This window comes from Hylaeus volcanicus, chromosome 8 (assembly GCF_026283585.1).
Source record: "Hylaeus volcanicus isolate JK05 chromosome 8, UHH_iyHylVolc1.0_haploid, whole genome shotgun sequence".
NCBI classification, from domain to species: domain Eukaryota; kingdom Metazoa; phylum Arthropoda; class Insecta; order Hymenoptera; family Colletidae; genus Hylaeus; species Hylaeus volcanicus.
Window position 1 is genome coordinate 6,971,949 of NC_071983.1, and position 16,617 is coordinate 6,988,565.

Below are 16,617 nucleotides of genomic sequence, written 5' to 3' on the forward strand. Positions count from 1 at the left end.
ACGAGATTTTTTTTTGTTAACCAAATAAAAACAAACAAACGAACCTTTCAGTGATTATTTTTATTTTTACCTTTCACGAACAAAGTTCTGGCAATAATTGCACAGTTCTATATTTACACTACGAGAACAACAGTGTATTTAAATAGACTTAAATGTATTCAAAACACGGATTCTGCAGAACGAGAAAGATGTATAGGATGAGAAGGACTACGTGCTAACCTTTTGCGAGGCAGCTTTTCCAGAGTAGTTAACAATTTTGCAAAATCGGGTCGATTTTCTGCATGGTATGACCAGCAAAGCATTAGGATATCCTATAAAAATGTGAAGAAAAAGTCAAAATTATAAGATTATAGAAACTATGAAATTTGAATAAGATCGAAGACGTCAAAGAATTATAATCAATATAATATACCTTCACATCACGAGAGGCTTGTAAATTAGCTAACGTTTGCTTCATTCCTTTTCCAACTTGCCAAATGATTGCTTCGGGAGGCTGTCCTTTAAATGGCCATTCTCCGCATAAAAGCTCATACCACACGGTCCTATGATAGGACACGTATTTTTAGATACATTAAACAAAAATACTTCGAATACTTGTTATATTACACTCAATGTTTATGTTACTTTGAAACGTTGTATGTTGAAAACCAAATGCTAAAAAGTTTTGTCATGAATAGAAAAGATACAATATAATAGTACATATACATAGCAAGATTATTCCTGAGTTGATACCTACCGAAAAGGTTTACTCAAAACGAAAGAATTTCGAAGAAAAATAAATCTTTTGGATACAATGTATTATACAATTATACTTACAAAGTAAAGTTATATTTTGTGTCAATTGTGTACTAACCCAAATGCATACACGTCGGAAGCCTCTGTAAAAGGTAACTCTTCCTGATCCCGATTTTGTTGCGGTCTCAGTCGTCGAACAATTTCAGGAGCTAAATAACATAACCAGCCAGGCGGTATACTCAATGCATTTCCTTGTCTGTACAAGAAATAAAGGATGCAACATTTAGACTTACGATTTGCACTAAATATGCTCGTTTAAATAGAAAGTTTTACCTGTTTCCATAACAAAGCTTTGTAACACTGAATAAACCGAAATCGGTTATGACAACTTTTCCATTTTCTAAAAATATGTTTTTGCTCTTGAGATCTTTGTGAATTATTCCACGAGCATGAAGATATCCCATTCCCTAAGTAATAAGAGGCACGTTTCATATCTCGTTTCTTTCAAAATTTGTTAAAAAATTATACAATGCTCTTTACATGTATATACCTGAGAAATCTGTTGAGCGATGATGGTAGTTTTATTCATATTAAATTTATCTTTACGTAGATGAATGTGAGTGTAAAGAGTCATGCCTTTGCTCATACTAGTCACTATTGCCAAGCGAGGAGGCTTCATGCAAGCTCCCATAAATAAAACTAGATTTTCATGTCTAGTTTTTCGGAATGTAGCCACCTATAAATTTTAACGTAAATATATTTAAATCGTGAACGTTACGGTTTTAAGAAATGCATTTATTGTACCTCTAACTTGAATGCTTCCAACGTTTTATCATCATCTAAATAATAGTCCATGTTCAAGACTTTAATCGCAACATTACCGTGCCAATAACCTCTGTACACTGTACCAAATCTTCCAGTACCTATAGGTTCTCCAATTTTCAATTCATCATAAGGAATGTCCCATTCTCGCATTGATAACTATAACGATAATCTTATTTAGATGCGATGACGAATCACTCAATGCAAACGTCACATTAAAGTTACGTACACTGTTTTGTCGTGGCCAACGACTGTCTCCTGGTTCTCCATCGGAGACTTGAGAATCTTGCGAATCAACCCTAACGGGTGTTCGTTCGGAATCTGTGCTAACGCTACCAGATCCAGAAACACTCACTGTTCTTTCGCTATCGCTCGACATATTTGTACCTTCGAGTCGATGTGTCTCTAATGTAACACCTTTTTCATTGAGTACAACATCTGGAAGTGAATTGTGATCAATTTTTTCTATGTCACAATGAAATGCAACGTATAATAATTTTGGTACCTGGAAAGTGGAACTGTTGTTTGGCAGGTGCCTGTGGAGTTTGGCTAGTATTGGCAGGTAGCAAAGCTGGACTAGAAGGCGTTGAGCTGTTACAGCTCGAGGTATTTGAACTAGAATCCGCGCCCTGGTAAATTATACATTTGTAAAGTACCGAGTGTTAAATGGATTTCATCTTGACATTAACTTCAAGGTATGTGTTTCTGACACAAACAAGGAATAAATTGATCGAAGAGAAAATATAAAGAAACGTGAACTCATATTCAACACACCTGAAAAGGTATGTTCACAGAAGAGTGTGGATGGGATCGTTTTCGATCCCTTCGATTTAAAGAGCTCAATAAATTTGAGTTGTGGTGATTGGGAGATGTTATACCAGGTTTGCTTAATATCGGAGAAACATTTACCATACCTAAAAATTTGTATTTTAGTCAAAAGTTGTTGGAAGAAATCAACGAATTTTTAACACTTATACGTACCATCACCTTGCCAAGATCTTTTAAACTCATCAATGAGTTCCTGAGGTAGGCCACAAGAAGGTGGTACTTTGGATTCACATTCCCGGTGACATTTATATTTACATTCTTTGCATTTTAAGCCAGTGTCCATAAACATTTGCTTTTCGCAATAGTCGCATGTTGTCATCATTTTAAAAGTTTTGGTAAAGCGGTGAGCAATTATATGGCCCATTCCTCGGGTTACAGTCGGAGTACGAGGTGACTTTGGCACTTGAAGACTTGTTACTGTGAGAAATGAGAATAAAACATTTTTATTATCATACATGAATCCTTTAGAATAGAGGTCGTTTACTGAAATGTACTCACCTGTTCCTTTAAAACTGTTATCATCGCTCTCTGCACTAGAATACGGTGGTGACTTAACAGGACTACTACTATTCAGTAACAGACTTTCCCCTGTAATATCTGCATTACTGCTGCAAGATCCTGATTCTGTAGGCAGACGATTTCTTCTACCCACAGGGCCAACAGAATCATTACCACAACTATAGAAACAATAAAAAAAATATTTAATGCTTATCCATAGCTTTGATAAAAATAAAAACTATCGAGAGTTAAAGTTTTACCTTGAAGCTGCATCTCCATTTTCAAGACGGTTCGCTAATTGTGATTCATGAGATTTTGACTTAGTTAATGGAAACACTTCTGGTTGCGATATTGTATTTTGTAAACCTATTTGATGTTTTTTACAAGGAGGCGGAGTTGTTGGAAACTTGATTCCTATTATTAAACAAGAACATTTTATATTAATTATATAATTATATATAGTTTATAACGTGAAAGAATAAAAGGGAAGATTCGTTACTTACCGCGTCCTGTTCTTTGTAAAAGAGGGGTAGAAGGAGGACTAGCTGATGATAAAGACGTAACGGAAGAAGCTTGGGCTAATATATCACTGTTAAGATTATTGTTGTTGTTATGATATGGAATGCTGTCTTCTGAAGGAACAGAACATCTGGTTGTACGACATCGAGCTGGCCTAGGAGACGCTCCGGTACGTAAATGGTGTCTATCCCAAGAATCCCAATACAAGTTCATATCGCTATTATCCATATCGCCTCGTAAAAGAACATCTGAATAAGACGTAATATCGAATGAAAATATATACGAAAAATATATTGTTTGATGTTTCAATATAGTTTAAGTCTTACCCATATACCGACGAAGATTGTGCAATGCCCTACAAAGTCTACGAAGTTCTTCCTCGTGTCTAACATTATTTTCTCCCAACATACTACCTAACTCATGCTCAGACTTCTCCTTGAGAGCTTCGAGCGAGTTAGCCTTGGAGCAAACCATCTGAAAATTATTATGAAAGCAAATATCTGCCAAATTCTATACATGTACTAAAATTTATTAAATAAAGATAATGAAAATTATTGGAAGAATGATTCATACCTGAATGGAATCCTGTGTAAGTCCCACTACTCGTAACCATTGCTGCAGTGATGGATATTGTCTCATCTCTGCAGGCAATGATTCTACAGCCAGTTTGGCTTTGGTTACTAGTTGCTTTGAATATAATTTGATAAGCTTTCCCTGAAATACATATTACTTATGTTTACAACAAGAAAAAATAACATGCTTTTGGCACAGCATTTGATATATGTATGTTCACAAATATGTATAATTATAATAAGCTGTTTTAATTTTATCATTAACAATGTACAATAAGGACTCAACTTTTTATATTATTTCATCTGTACTTTAAGATTTTCTCAGGACTCATTTTTTCCACTAATTTTACCATGATGTTCATAAGATCTTATTGGTGAGATAATATAGCAAGATTATAAGATGGGCAACAAAGTAGCAATCATAAAGGTACAAGGAGAAACCATTCGGTATATATAAAATTACAACTGTTAAGGCAGTTAAAATTGGAATTAGGCGAATGTCAAATTGATATCAGAGTTTCTTTACATTCGACAACGACTGGTATAAGTATCAATGTATCAGTTATCAATATTTAAAACGTATTCTGACCGTTAATCAGCCTTACCGTATACAGGGTGGAAGAACAATAACGGCAACGATAATAAATGGTCGTAAACGTCAGAACAGAGGCGTAAAAATACTCGCGCGCATGCAAGTGCGAAACGCGAGTCTATAAAGAAACGCATTTGCAACTTGTTGACAACCACACGAAACAACCCTTCACGAGGTCAAGGCGATCGTGGCCGAAGGTAACGAGGCAAGAAGAACAACGGAAAGGAATCGAAGGACAATTTCTCGTATTACCTCGAGCGTACGAATTTCCTGTTGAGTGAGTTCAGCACTGGTGGAACATTGGGTCCTCAAGCCCTCGAGCCGATCCGCGGAGATGTCAATCATGGATTGAACGACATCCAAGGCTCGACGGATCTCTTGTTCCGCATCCTCGCTGTCCGCCATCCCGCGCCACAATGACGGTCCCTTGTTTTGTTGCACGCGAGTCCTTCTCCTACTTCACGGGCATAATTCTCGTCGCACGGGACCTGTGTCGGTCGCGGATTTATCGCTGGCTCTCCGCGTAACCAAACCACTTATCAACATTGACAACCATCTTGGCCGCCTATCGGTGACGTCAATCGGTGCCCAACAATCCGGGGTCTCAGAGCGTTCATTCGAACGACTCTATCGCGTTCGTAAAAACGCTATATCGCGTCATCGTGGCTTCCATTTAATCGCAGGTCACGTTCACACGACCCTATAATGGGTGTGTTCCATTGAAAGTCTGATCTCGATCCGTGATCTATGTTACTAGAAACTATTTATTATGGAATTATTCAGAGATGGGCAAAACCCTAGGCTTCGAATAAACCTGAAGTTTGCCGATGTGTTTGTCTCGTTTCTTTCTTTGGAAAATGTTCAAAAGAGAAACCGAGACAAACATGTCGGTAAACTTCAGGTTTATTCGAAGCCTAGGGTTTTGCCCATCACTGGAATTATTTGGATACCAAATTTAAGACATATATTATTCCGTAACTGTTACCTTGGTATTTATTCGAAATGATTAAGACGAACGAAAGCAGAGAATACAAGAGAGAATTACTTACACATTTATTCCAGCGAAATGCACTGGCACGCGATTGGTACCCGAAGCTGGTGATTTTTTCCTCCCATGAATCCACGAACTATCTAAGAATTGGTTTGAAAAAGGAACCAAAGGTGATTATGTTACCAGAGTTGATATTCTCGTTGGGTGGATCGTAGTTTTGAGAACGTTTACAACCTACATAACCATTTGCAACATTTTATGCACCCTGTATGTGGTTAGGGGTTTCTTATCTAGCTGTTTCAGCCGGTCGATGAGTAATGATCATTTACTCGCTACATATCCTGACTCGGTGTCATATATTCGTCTGACAAAAATTCTGTGTCGTGTGTTTGAATTGTGGAATTTCGTTTAATTACTGGTGTTGCATGTCAGCGTTAAGAAGGACTTCATAGAAATGGTGAATATAGATACGATACAAAAGAATTATCCGCTGCACTGGCTCGTATGGAATAACAACTATGTAGAACTCGAGGACGAGTTATCTTCGAAGCTGGTACGTACGAAAAAATTACATCCGATTATTGAAACGCGTTCGAAGAAATCGTATCTGTCATTGAGCAGATGTCCTATTAAAAGCGCGAATTACATTCGTTATCTCCGAATCATTTTACTAACCAAACGCGATGAATGACATTTTCTTTACATCTTGTTTCTCTCTCCATTTATTGGATAATAATAGCGGCACTGAGAAAATTTAATTTGCACGTATAATAATGAAAAATAATAAGAAAGTACGTTTATCAAACCTTACATCACGACAAACACGGTTAACGTATGTAAATATACGTGATATTGAATGACAACAATTTAGTATTGCTATGAATTTCTAAGGAAATCTTAGGATTATTGAATTAATTTTAATCAATCGAAATGAACTACATTCTATATGTTATTTTGAATACATTATTCGGTATGCTGTCAGAGAGCTTCAAGAGTGAAGCCTCATATATGTCAGAAACCATAAATGTTCACTGACTTGTAACTTTCGATATTATACTTTGAATATATCATTGATCGATCCTATATAGCTTGTAAAATAATTCCATAAAAAATGATGAACCTTGTAAAATGTATTTTAAATATTTTTTAATGTATTGTATTGTAAATAAAAATGATATTTAATAAAGAATCATTCTGTAGAATGATATTGAAAAACGTGATAACAGAGGACGAACGCCGTTGATGTTAGCAGTAACTTTGGGTAATATCAATTGTGTTGGAGTATTATTGCAACACGAAGCTAATGTCAATACAGAGAATACTCAAGGATGGAGTGGTAAGTACAATTATTTGTTATACTATACTTATATTAGCGTATCATACACATTTTCATTTTTCTGCATTTTTCTAGTGGTTCAAGAAGCAGTTGGCACAGGAAATCCTGAGCTATTACAGATGGTGCTAGCACGTAGGGATTATCAAAGATATTGCAATCGGGTAGCTGGTATTCCAGAATTACTTCATAAACTTAAACAAGTGGGTTCGTTAGAACAAAGCAGAAAGCGTAGTGATATTTTGACGAATATAAACCAAAACGAAATAATATTTTCAGGCTCCTGATTTTTACATAGAAATGAAATGGGAATTTACTAGTTGGGGTAATTAGAAAAATTCACAGTTTTTATTGTTCTCTTTAAGTACAAGCTTTAAACTAACGTTTTGCTTATTGTTAGTTCCTCTTGCCTCTAGAATGTGTCCTAGCGATACTTATAAAGTATACAAACAAGGCAGTAACGTGCGAATCGATACCACATTATTGGGATTCGATCATACCAATTGGCAACGCGGAAATCGCAGTTACGTTTTCAAAGGACAAAGTAAGCATTTGCGCATTATTATTATGCATGGGTATCGATATACGCAAAGTTTATTTTAATCTTCAGGTTTTTTGAGTATTTTTCCTTTTACATTAATAGTAGAATCTTTTATTTATTCTTTAATTGTGTATATTAAATGCAAGCTGCATCAAATGTACCTGTGGCAATTAGATGCGAAAGGAGTTATGTATTCAGTATGGTGGGACAAGAGTCAGGTGACAGAATTACTTTTACAATTAATGTGGTGTACAAGACTTTAGAGTATATACAGTTCCACAAAGTAATGAAAACTTGTCAAATAGATTTGTTATGTAGATATTTACTTTCGTTTTAATTTGTTATTATCTTTATTTGATTTTCATTGTTTTTGAAAAGTTTATGTAATATATTGAAGCTTGCAATGGTAAATGTGTATGTCACACAATTATATAATTAACTGCTTCTAATATATATATTCATTAATATTATTGTACGAGTAAGTAATTCAATATTCATGTATCTTTAAATATAAAATGTTTGAAAAGATATTAGATTTTATATAACTAGTAGCGGTAAAGTATAACGCTAATTAGTTTGAATCTTAGTTTGCAGAATAATATATAAGTTCTATTTCAGTAATAGTTTCACGAAAAAATATTTTAATATAAAAACAGAACTTTTATTTATGCAGATGATGGAGCAACGATGATGGAAGTAGATCACGAAACACGAAAAGTATACGTTGAACATATGAAACTTATAGACGTCGATAATATACAATTAATGGATCCCTCTGAGGAAGGTGTACTAGCTCGACTAACAAATCCTATAGTTACTACATATATAGATACGGATAAAATTAGTTTTGAACGGTAATTATACTCTCTATTTTACTGCTAGATTCATGTTTGGTATGAATTTTTTATAACGTTTTCTTATGTTTCATTAGCAATAAAGCTGGCTTGTGGGGATGGCGTTCTGATAAAAGCGAAGTAGTAAATGGACACGAGTGTAAAGTTTTTAGTGCAAGTAATGTAGAATTAATAACGAAAACTCGATTAGAACATTTATCTGAACCTGATAAAATAAGGGCTCGCGCTCCACGTACGCCTTTACAATCATTTCTCGGCATAGCGGAGCAACAGCAAGAGAACTGCATTAGTGCAACTACTAGTGTAACTTTCTTGTTAAAAATATTTTTAATATCAACAGTACGTTACTTTCGGAATTATATTTATTAAATTACTTGCTTCAGGAAGAATATAACAATGTTGGAAATCCGTCTAACATTACAGCTGAAGAGTATTTTGATCCAGACGTTGATTTAAACGGAAGAGACATAGGTAGACCAAAGGAAGTAAATACGAAAATTCAGAAATTTAAGGTAATTTATATTGAAATTATATTTTTCATAAGAATGTAATTTTAACGGAGTCTATTACTTATTCATTAAATAAACGTATAGGCGACTTTGTGGCTCAGCGAAGAATATCCATTAAGTTTCCAAGAACAAATTATGCCAATCGTCGATCTCATGGCAATATCTAGTTCTCATTTTGCAAAATTAAAAGATTTTATTCAAATGCAATTACCAGCTGGATTTCCCGTAAAAATTGGTAAATTTTGAAGCCTTTTAAAAACATATTAGGTATACCGATGTTTGAATATATAGTTATATTGTGTTTTATAGAAATACCTCTTTTTCATATATTAAATGCGAGAATAACGTTTGGAAATATTTTCGGCATGGATCAAGAAGTACCACATGTAGGCCATTTACTCGAAACTAACAGAATGACGTGTTTAGTCGATGATACTTGTTTTGATGCACCAATGGGATACGTCAAATTAGGTATGATTTCATTATACCTCGTAACTATTAGCTAAATTAGCGATGTATAAAATTTGAGACTCGAGACTCGGAAGCCTACGTTAACAGGGCTACTTGTTTTACAGGTGCTGAGGTTAGAACGCAATTCAGTATTGAGGAAGAAGATGATCTATTACAGTTCGCTATTCAGCAGAGTTTACTAGAAGCCGGAAGTGAACGTGACGAGGTGTGTATCAAGTTTCCAATGTTCATATTTTACAAAGCAGATATTAATTTAAATAAATTCCAACACTTAATCTAATTCGAACTATTAAGGTTGACATATGGGAAGCGTTAAGGTCTCAGAAACCATCACGGCCAACGACACCTAACATGACCACGGAAGAGGAAAGGCAACTTCAAAGGTATGGAAACATCATACTTATAGAAATGCCGTTCCGGTTATCTTGCTTTGATTTGAAAAGTTCTAAACAGTTTATTTTGCATGTGTTCTTGCTCAACAATTCATGTTCAGGAAGGTGGGTGAAGGATACCTGTTACAAACGTTGGTCTTACGATACTCATTTAAAGAGAACTCCAAAATATATTTTGTTAGGCATTGAAGAAAAATAGCTTTTTCATTTGTTTAGAAATCCCATTTTTTCGTACACTCTGGCAGTCCAGACCTTTTGTACGCATTGACGTACATAGACTAACAGTGCTAGACGGTACTTTTAATGTACGATACCTTAACGAACAACAATAAATTTTAACTATTCTGTTTAATACAGAGCTATTCAAGCAAGTCTGGCGTTGTACCAGGAGAGTACTGTTGCATGTCCGAGTGGCCGGAGTAGTACGAACAAGACGAGCGACATAGAGGATCCCGAAGCTCTCGAAGACACGACAGAACAATTAAGACTAGCATTAAGATTGTCTGAGCAACAGCAATTAGAAGAAGAACAGCGTCGATTACTCGAAGAGGAAACGTTCCGGCAAGTATTGGAGCTGTCTCTGACAGACAAGTGAAGTTTAAAAATGTGCAATAGTAATGAAAGGAACTCGATCCAGCTATACTTCCACGATCACGAGAAATCTTCCGGCCGCGCGATATCGAGACTGTCAAACGAGAAATCATTTCCTACGATTCGTAAAGTAAAACTGTTGCTACAACAGACATTTGTTATTATGGTATAAATAGTTACAGCGTACAGGTCGAATGGTGAAAATCACGTAGCATTAACTATGAAAGTACATGATTTTAATTTATGTTATTTATTTCTTAGCTACATTTTATATGAAGGAAATATGTAATAGTATGAAAATGATGGTACGTAATGCTCAGAAGTCTTGAAAATTACAGTTATAGTTCTGGCAAAAAAGTCAGGACATTTTTCTTTGACTCTCAAATCATGTTCGAGGTCAAACAAAATACCAATCAAATACGAATAAACTTCTTCTTGTTGAAAGTACGTACTGTAAGTTACGACTGTCAATATTCAAAATAAAAAGCTTGTAATTCTCAAGCCTCCGATAAGTTATTCGTTTGTCCTCTCTCCTAGAATTAGATTTACTTCTCCGAAATTTCTAGCATCAACATCTAGTTGCACTCAATGGATTAATATTTGAATTAACGTTCTGTGTAACGATATGCTAAAAACTGCCTCTCTTAGTATTTGGGCAATTAAAACTATTCCAAGTTCCTTTTTATACCCGTGATAAAGTAATTGTAAGTAGTGTTTCGATTTATTAAGAGTAGTAATGTAATGAAAGTTTGTTATTTATTCTTTATAGTTTATACATTCTAGATTATTATTCAAACAAATTATGTGTACGAAATAAGAAATCATTAATTAACCTGTTGTTAGCATACAGCAATTTATAATATCGAGAATCAAATATAATTTTACTACATATCACTGTTTCGTAAAAATTTCTATTGAAAAAGATAAATTATTGCTTGTCGAGCGACTTCTTTATTACATAAACTAGTCGTTCGTAGCATAATTGCGATACATTAATTATACCGTAATAAAAAGATATATTTCTACAATTAGTATGCAACAGGTATAATTAAGCGTATAAAATAATATGTACGTAGAAAAATCTGACAAAAATGTTCTATGCTTACCAAGCTCAGATTTTGTTAACGGTAGTCGACAGTATCAGTACTGCCATTGATGGGCTACTCGAATTCTGATTGTGCCCTAAAACAGAAATAATAATGTTTTTATAATAAAATGCGTCCTGCAATATAAAATTTACTCCGAGAAATATTTTTACAGGATTCCAATTGAAAATTAGATATACTTCTGTCGATATCTTTGGTACAAACCTTTTAAATATAGTATTTAATATATTTGCACTCTGTACAAAACGTTGTTCATTCTTATGCGCTTGCTGATGCCACTTTTTACGTACAGAATTCCAATGTTTTCTATGTTCTCTCAACAGTGTTTCTCGTGACTTCAAAGATTGTCCGTCCTAGAATATATTATGCATATTTATTGATTACGATATAGTTAATGATTGAACTCTTGCAGATAACATATGTGAATTTATCCAAATGACATCTTACATAATCTAAATTTAATTCTTCCTTTTCTCTAGATATTGGCGAAGGTATACGATTTTTAGGTATAGCTTCTTCGCAAGGCAATGGAGGCGGCAAATAATAAACATCGCGAACTTCTCCATTTGTATCCAATATATTATTACTTATATTAATTTCATTTATTATTTCTGGACTTGGACTGCGTACTCTGAAAAGTAAATAGAAGTATAGATTGTGTTGTTTTTTTATATACAACTATTTTTTAATTTTAATATATATAATTAGAAATCAAATGGTTTCCTGCACAGTATTTTACGAGTAATATACTTTAAAGTTATGTTAATATTAGCATAAATGGATGTGAAAATGTAATAACATTAATAAGACAGTTAAGATTATGTATGAGCAAGCATCAAAATGAACGAATAACATTTATATAATACAACCTTCATCATTGTCTTGCATTACTCACTTTGGAACAAGATTAGGATTCCTTGGTTGATTAGCCATCCAAGCCCTGCATATAGGATAAAGCGGTGTATCTTCTTGAAACTGTGCTAAATCAACACTCCGATCAAATAATTTCATTACATATGTATGGTGAAACGATGTATCCAATTGCACTTGTCTGCGACGTCGAACTTTTCTTGTCTGTTGATTACCCACTGATTTTGTTCTGTACATACTATCACTAGAAGTAACAGATACTTTAGTAAACATAAGACAGAAATAATTGTACATATTCAATCAATATTACATTTTTTTCAATTGATGTTTGTAATCTTGCGATGAATTTTCTTCACTGGAATCTGCAGATGATCCTGTATCACTATGTTGAAGCAGTTCTCTGAGAGCTCCTTTCAAGCGATCTCTGGCGACAAGAACATCGCTGTCTCCTAATTAAAGTACATTTCAAGTTTATAATATAACAAAGAATACAGCTATTTTGAGAATGAATGTAATACAATAAATTATTATAACTGTAATGAATTAATAATTATTACTAAAATTAGTAAATATAAATAAAATATTTTCAAATACCCAATTCATCTTTTATTTCTAGTTTTACACGTCCAGCAAGCGGAGCAGGAGGTGGATGAATATTTCTTTTCTTTCCCATCTAAAATATGACAAAAAGTAACGATCATACAAGTGCTTTCAATGGCTCTTATTATTTTTATAGTAGAATAAGAGTTTACCATAAAAAAAACATACCTTTTGTAAACACTTTATTTCATCTGCACATCAAACTATAGTTTGTAAATAAAATACTTTCTATTTAAATAAAAGAATTACTCAAAAATAATTGTTCGAAAAGAGAATATGAGAAATTAATATGTATCTAACAGCTTCTATATTATCGAAAATTCAAATTTTCTAGGTTAGTTGATGGAGTGACGAGATTGAATGAAAACAAAATAATCTTAATTGTACTTTTGTCTTATTCACAATTCTATCGAATAAAGGTTATCACGTTAGTTTGATAACAAAATTATCATTACGAAAAGTCACAAGCCAAACAATTTCCAGTAACTTCGTATACTGAATGACACGCGCTAGTTTTTATCAAAGATACGGCACAATTCACCATTGGATCGTTCACTACAGTTCAATCGGTTTAATCTTTCGAGGTTCTCATTGGTACGTTCTAGCTTTTTTAATCTTTTTAAATCGATTTTCATTGCTCTTACGTTACGAATATATTCAATTAATTATAGTTTTGTAAGATAGCAAATAAATATTTTAAAAGATTGTACCAAAAGCTATTGTTCAGTAAATATCAGATCACAACATACACAACTCCAAGCTAACTTGTTTTGTAATTTTGTTGATCGTTCGCAATTTTTAGAAATATTTATATTACAGATAGATAAATATTTACGAGATGCAGCTACTATTAAGCATGCAAATATTTATAATTGTAAACATGTGCTTAACGATTTCCTTTGCGCATAATTGCATTTTGTACAGTGAAGATTATAAGTGTAAATTAGGAACGAAAACACCGTATAGATTTATAGCTAACTACGATGATTTTCCTCTTGAATATAAACGTATGTACATAGACCGATTATTTAATTGTTATTTATGACAAGTTGCGTGATAAATTAATGTGAAATAATATTTCTTTTAGGTTGTGTTCCAAAGAAGATATGGTTGGTTTTGAGACATGGCACAAGATTTCCTGGCTCAAAGTTCATAACACCTATGATTGAAAAACTGCCAGAATTACAAAAAATTATTCTAGATAACTATCAAAGAAATAAAACAAGTCTTTTCGCCGAAGATGCAGCGTTATTAGCAGGTTGGAAAGTCACCCTTACAGAGGATAATATCATGAAATTGGTAGAGGAAGGTGAAAATGAGATGATTGATCTTGCAGAAAGATATCAATCTAGGTTTCCTACAATCATGCCAGAAGAATACGATAATCAAACTTACAGGGTAAAATAATATATTCTCCATTTCCATTCTTTTGTCATACTTTATAAATATTAAATTAACATTAAATTTTAGTTCAAATACACTGCCAACCAACGTACTGAGGAAAGCGCAAAAAACTTTGCTACCGGTTTATTTGGCAGGTACACCAGCCAGAAAGTTTGGTATCCGGATGCAAAAGACAAGGATCCTGTGTTAAGAGTAATTTTCAATGTTCTATTTTAATCGATAATCAATTTCTTGTTACTTAATTATTTTATTTCAAGTTTCTAGTTTTATAAACGTTGTCGTCGTTGGCTTCTTCAAGTGCACGAAAATCCAGACGCGCAAATAGAGAATGAAAAGTTTTTACAGACTGAAATTTATACCAAGATGTTGCAAGACGTTTCGGAGCGTATCGGTTATAGGGTCGATCACGGTTAGCGTAACGTACTTAAATACATATTGGTTGGCAGTACGAGAAATAAGAAATTTAAATTTCAGAAATCGCATCCTTGATGTACACGATGTGCGGATTTGAAACAGCGTGGCATCCAAATATAGAGTCACCATGGTGTAGAATGTTTTCTTTAAACGATTTGAAGGTGAATTTTTAGGATGGTATACTTAAATTTACATTATTTTAATAGTTTCACTTTTTTTTTGAAATCTATCGTAGATATGAATATTTCAGGTACTCGAATTTGCAGAGGATTTAAAAAAATATTGGGTCGACGGTTACGGTTACAAATTAAATTACGAACAAGCATGTCCTGCATTGAGAAATATGTTCGACTTTGTCACGTAATTATTTATTTTTCTTTCAAAAATGTGTGAAGTAGTATATAACTAAAATTGTAAATTCTCTCACAGATCAGATGATGGACCATTAGTATCGGCATACTTCACTCATTCGGGTACCATTTTGAAGTTGCTGGCTTCTCTGCGAGTTGCACAAGATGATCAGCATCTAATGCACGATATGTTTCCGCTGTATGGAGACGATAGAGCGTGGAAGACCGGTATTATTGATGCGTTTGCATCTAACATCGCGTTTGTTTTATACAAGTAATTATCAACCATCATTTTGTATATATGCGATGATTTATGCTTCATCGTATTCTCGATGCGTGTCATTTTTGTTTCAGTTGTTCACCTGTGGGTCCTAGTCTCCTTTTTATGCATCAAGAAAGACCACTCTATCTCCCAGGGTGTCCTTTACATGTACCGTGTCCGTTATCTACTATGAGGGCGCTATATCCCGATCACGAAGTAGAGTGTCAGTTCGACGCAATGTGTAGCATCGAAGAGGAAAGCACGCAATTCGAAAAAGATGCGGAATCATAAAGTATTTAACGAGAGAAATGAACTTTTAGTCATCTTTGTAAATTATACAAATAAACAACTATTTTTCTAGTACGTTTAAATAGAATAATCTATCCTATATCTGGTCACAATATTTGAAATACATTAAATACAGATGTACAGATTCTCCGAGTTCCGGCCCAATTCATTTGCTTATGCAGATTTTTTACGCGTGTATAGGGTTGAACACCACGAGCGTTTTAGAGCACAGCGAGCACGCGGTACATTGTATTTGTACATTGAGGGCTTACCGCGTAGGTTTTACCGATGTAGAATAATCCGAGTGACATATAACCGAATGGTGATCGGTAATCGGTAATCCCTGTCAGAGGGTGTGCATCGTTGGTGCAACGTAGATACAATATCGATACGCGTCGCTTGTCGATACTGTCACTTCTCTCATACTTGGCTCTGAAATTTCCCCAATATAAAACGTCGTGGGCGTTAGCTACCACAGAGCCGATTACGTTGCGAATAGAATCATATTCGCGAACGCAACGCTGTATTTATTTAATAAATAGTTCAGCTTTATGCTAGAAGATGTAACAAGAAAGCTCTAATAGTTTAGCACTGTTCTTAACAATCTGATAGTGCGAATGTTAGTAAAGTTAGTAAGTTAGTACTTACAGCTCGCAGAATTCCGTTCAGGCGATTGATAAATGTAGAATTGTTAAGTTTACCCGAAACAGGACTTCCTAAAAACGGTCCTTTCGTCGAATATCTGCAGAGCTGGGCGCGATAGGCGTCCAAGGGCACGGCGAGCACGTAAACTAGCGGTGCCACAGGGAATTTTCGACTCTCGCTTCTACCGTGTCTGGAGCGTCGAATCACGGCACGTACGCGGGCATAAATCTGACGCTCGTAGGAATCTATGAACAAAAGTGCAGCCACTTACACGCGCGTTAAGTACAATTTATGGAAGGTGTGGGAATATAAATGCACGACGTATCATAAATTTCAGGGTTGGACGGTCGAAGGAGAGGCGTAGAAAGAAGGTGGACTGGGGTGGCTTGGCGAAAACCAGCTCCCTTCGACCCGAAGGTACTAACGATAT

The 16,617-nt window shown here is 34.6% G+C and overlaps 4 protein-coding genes across 7 annotated transcripts; 2 read left to right on the forward strand and 2 right to left on the reverse strand.

Annotated features, from left to right (window-relative positions):
- Positions 1-41: 41 nt before the first annotated feature.
- Positions 42-5,173, reverse strand: LOC128881250 (kinase suppressor of Ras 2). Of its 2 annotated transcripts, none has more exons than XM_054132105.1 (16): positions 4,819-5,173; positions 3,976-4,116; positions 3,729-3,876; positions 3,387-3,650; positions 3,144-3,297; positions 2,884-3,062; positions 2,539-2,802; positions 2,332-2,471; positions 2,063-2,186; positions 1,787-1,974; positions 1,540-1,716; positions 1,286-1,471; positions 1,069-1,202; positions 854-991; positions 413-542; positions 42-311 (listed from the first exon to the last, which is right to left on the reverse strand). In XM_054132105.1, exons 1-16 carry the CDS (start codon positions 4,969-4,971, stop codon positions 159-161), a joined length of 2,673 nt encoding a protein of 890 aa, XP_053988080.1. In that variant the 5' UTR covers positions 4,972-5,173; the 3' UTR covers positions 42-158. The 2 variants fall into 2 exon arrangements, with proteins under 2 accessions (XP_053988080.1, XP_053988079.1); XM_054132104.1 differs by having other exon boundaries at positions 1,787-1,995; positions 4,819-5,172.
- A 652-nt stretch (positions 5,174-5,825) lies between these two features.
- Positions 5,826-10,749, forward strand: LOC128881471 (ankyrin repeat domain-containing protein 13D). 2 transcript variants are annotated; one of them, XM_054132523.1, is made up of 14 exons: positions 5,826-6,110; positions 6,758-6,893; positions 6,969-7,093; positions 7,170-7,215; positions 7,291-7,434; positions 7,578-7,649; positions 8,105-8,285; positions 8,363-8,588; positions 8,669-8,797; positions 8,879-9,029; positions 9,104-9,265; positions 9,370-9,470; positions 9,560-9,648; positions 10,015-10,749. In XM_054132523.1, exons 1-14 carry the CDS (start codon positions 6,012-6,014, stop codon positions 10,250-10,252), a joined length of 1,899 nt encoding a protein of 632 aa, XP_053988498.1. In that variant the 5' UTR covers positions 5,826-6,011; the 3' UTR covers positions 10,253-10,749. The 2 variants fall into 2 exon arrangements, with proteins under 2 accessions (XP_053988498.1, XP_053988499.1); XM_054132524.1 differs by lacking the exon at positions 7,578-7,649 and having other exon boundaries at positions 5,827-6,110.
- Positions 10,750-10,985: 236 nt separating this feature from the next.
- LOC128881474 (protein lin-37 homolog) lies at positions 10,986-13,348 on the reverse strand. The gene is made up of 7 exons (XM_054132529.1): positions 12,993-13,348; positions 12,819-12,897; positions 12,535-12,673; positions 12,250-12,468; positions 11,802-11,985; positions 11,559-11,707; positions 10,986-11,430 (listed from the first exon to the last, which is right to left on the reverse strand). Exons 2-7 carry the CDS (start codon positions 12,895-12,897, stop codon positions 11,409-11,411), a joined length of 792 nt encoding a protein of 263 aa, XP_053988504.1. The 5' UTR covers positions 12,993-13,348; the 3' UTR covers positions 10,986-11,408.
- Positions 13,280-15,617, forward strand: LOC128881472 (multiple inositol polyphosphate phosphatase 1). Of its 2 annotated transcripts, XM_054132526.1 has the most exons (9): positions 13,280-13,418; positions 13,644-13,831; positions 13,912-14,222; positions 14,295-14,420; positions 14,493-14,637; positions 14,703-14,803; positions 14,893-15,002; positions 15,072-15,266; positions 15,347-15,617. In XM_054132526.1, exons 2-9 carry the CDS (start codon positions 13,663-13,665, stop codon positions 15,543-15,545), a joined length of 1,356 nt encoding a protein of 451 aa, XP_053988501.1. In that variant the 5' UTR covers positions 13,280-13,418; positions 13,644-13,662; the 3' UTR covers positions 15,546-15,617. The 2 variants fall into 2 exon arrangements, with proteins under 2 accessions (XP_053988501.1, XP_053988500.1); XM_054132525.1 differs by lacking the exon at positions 13,280-13,418 and having other exon boundaries at positions 13,553-13,831.
- The last annotated feature ends 1,000 nt before the right edge of the window (positions 15,618-16,617 follow it).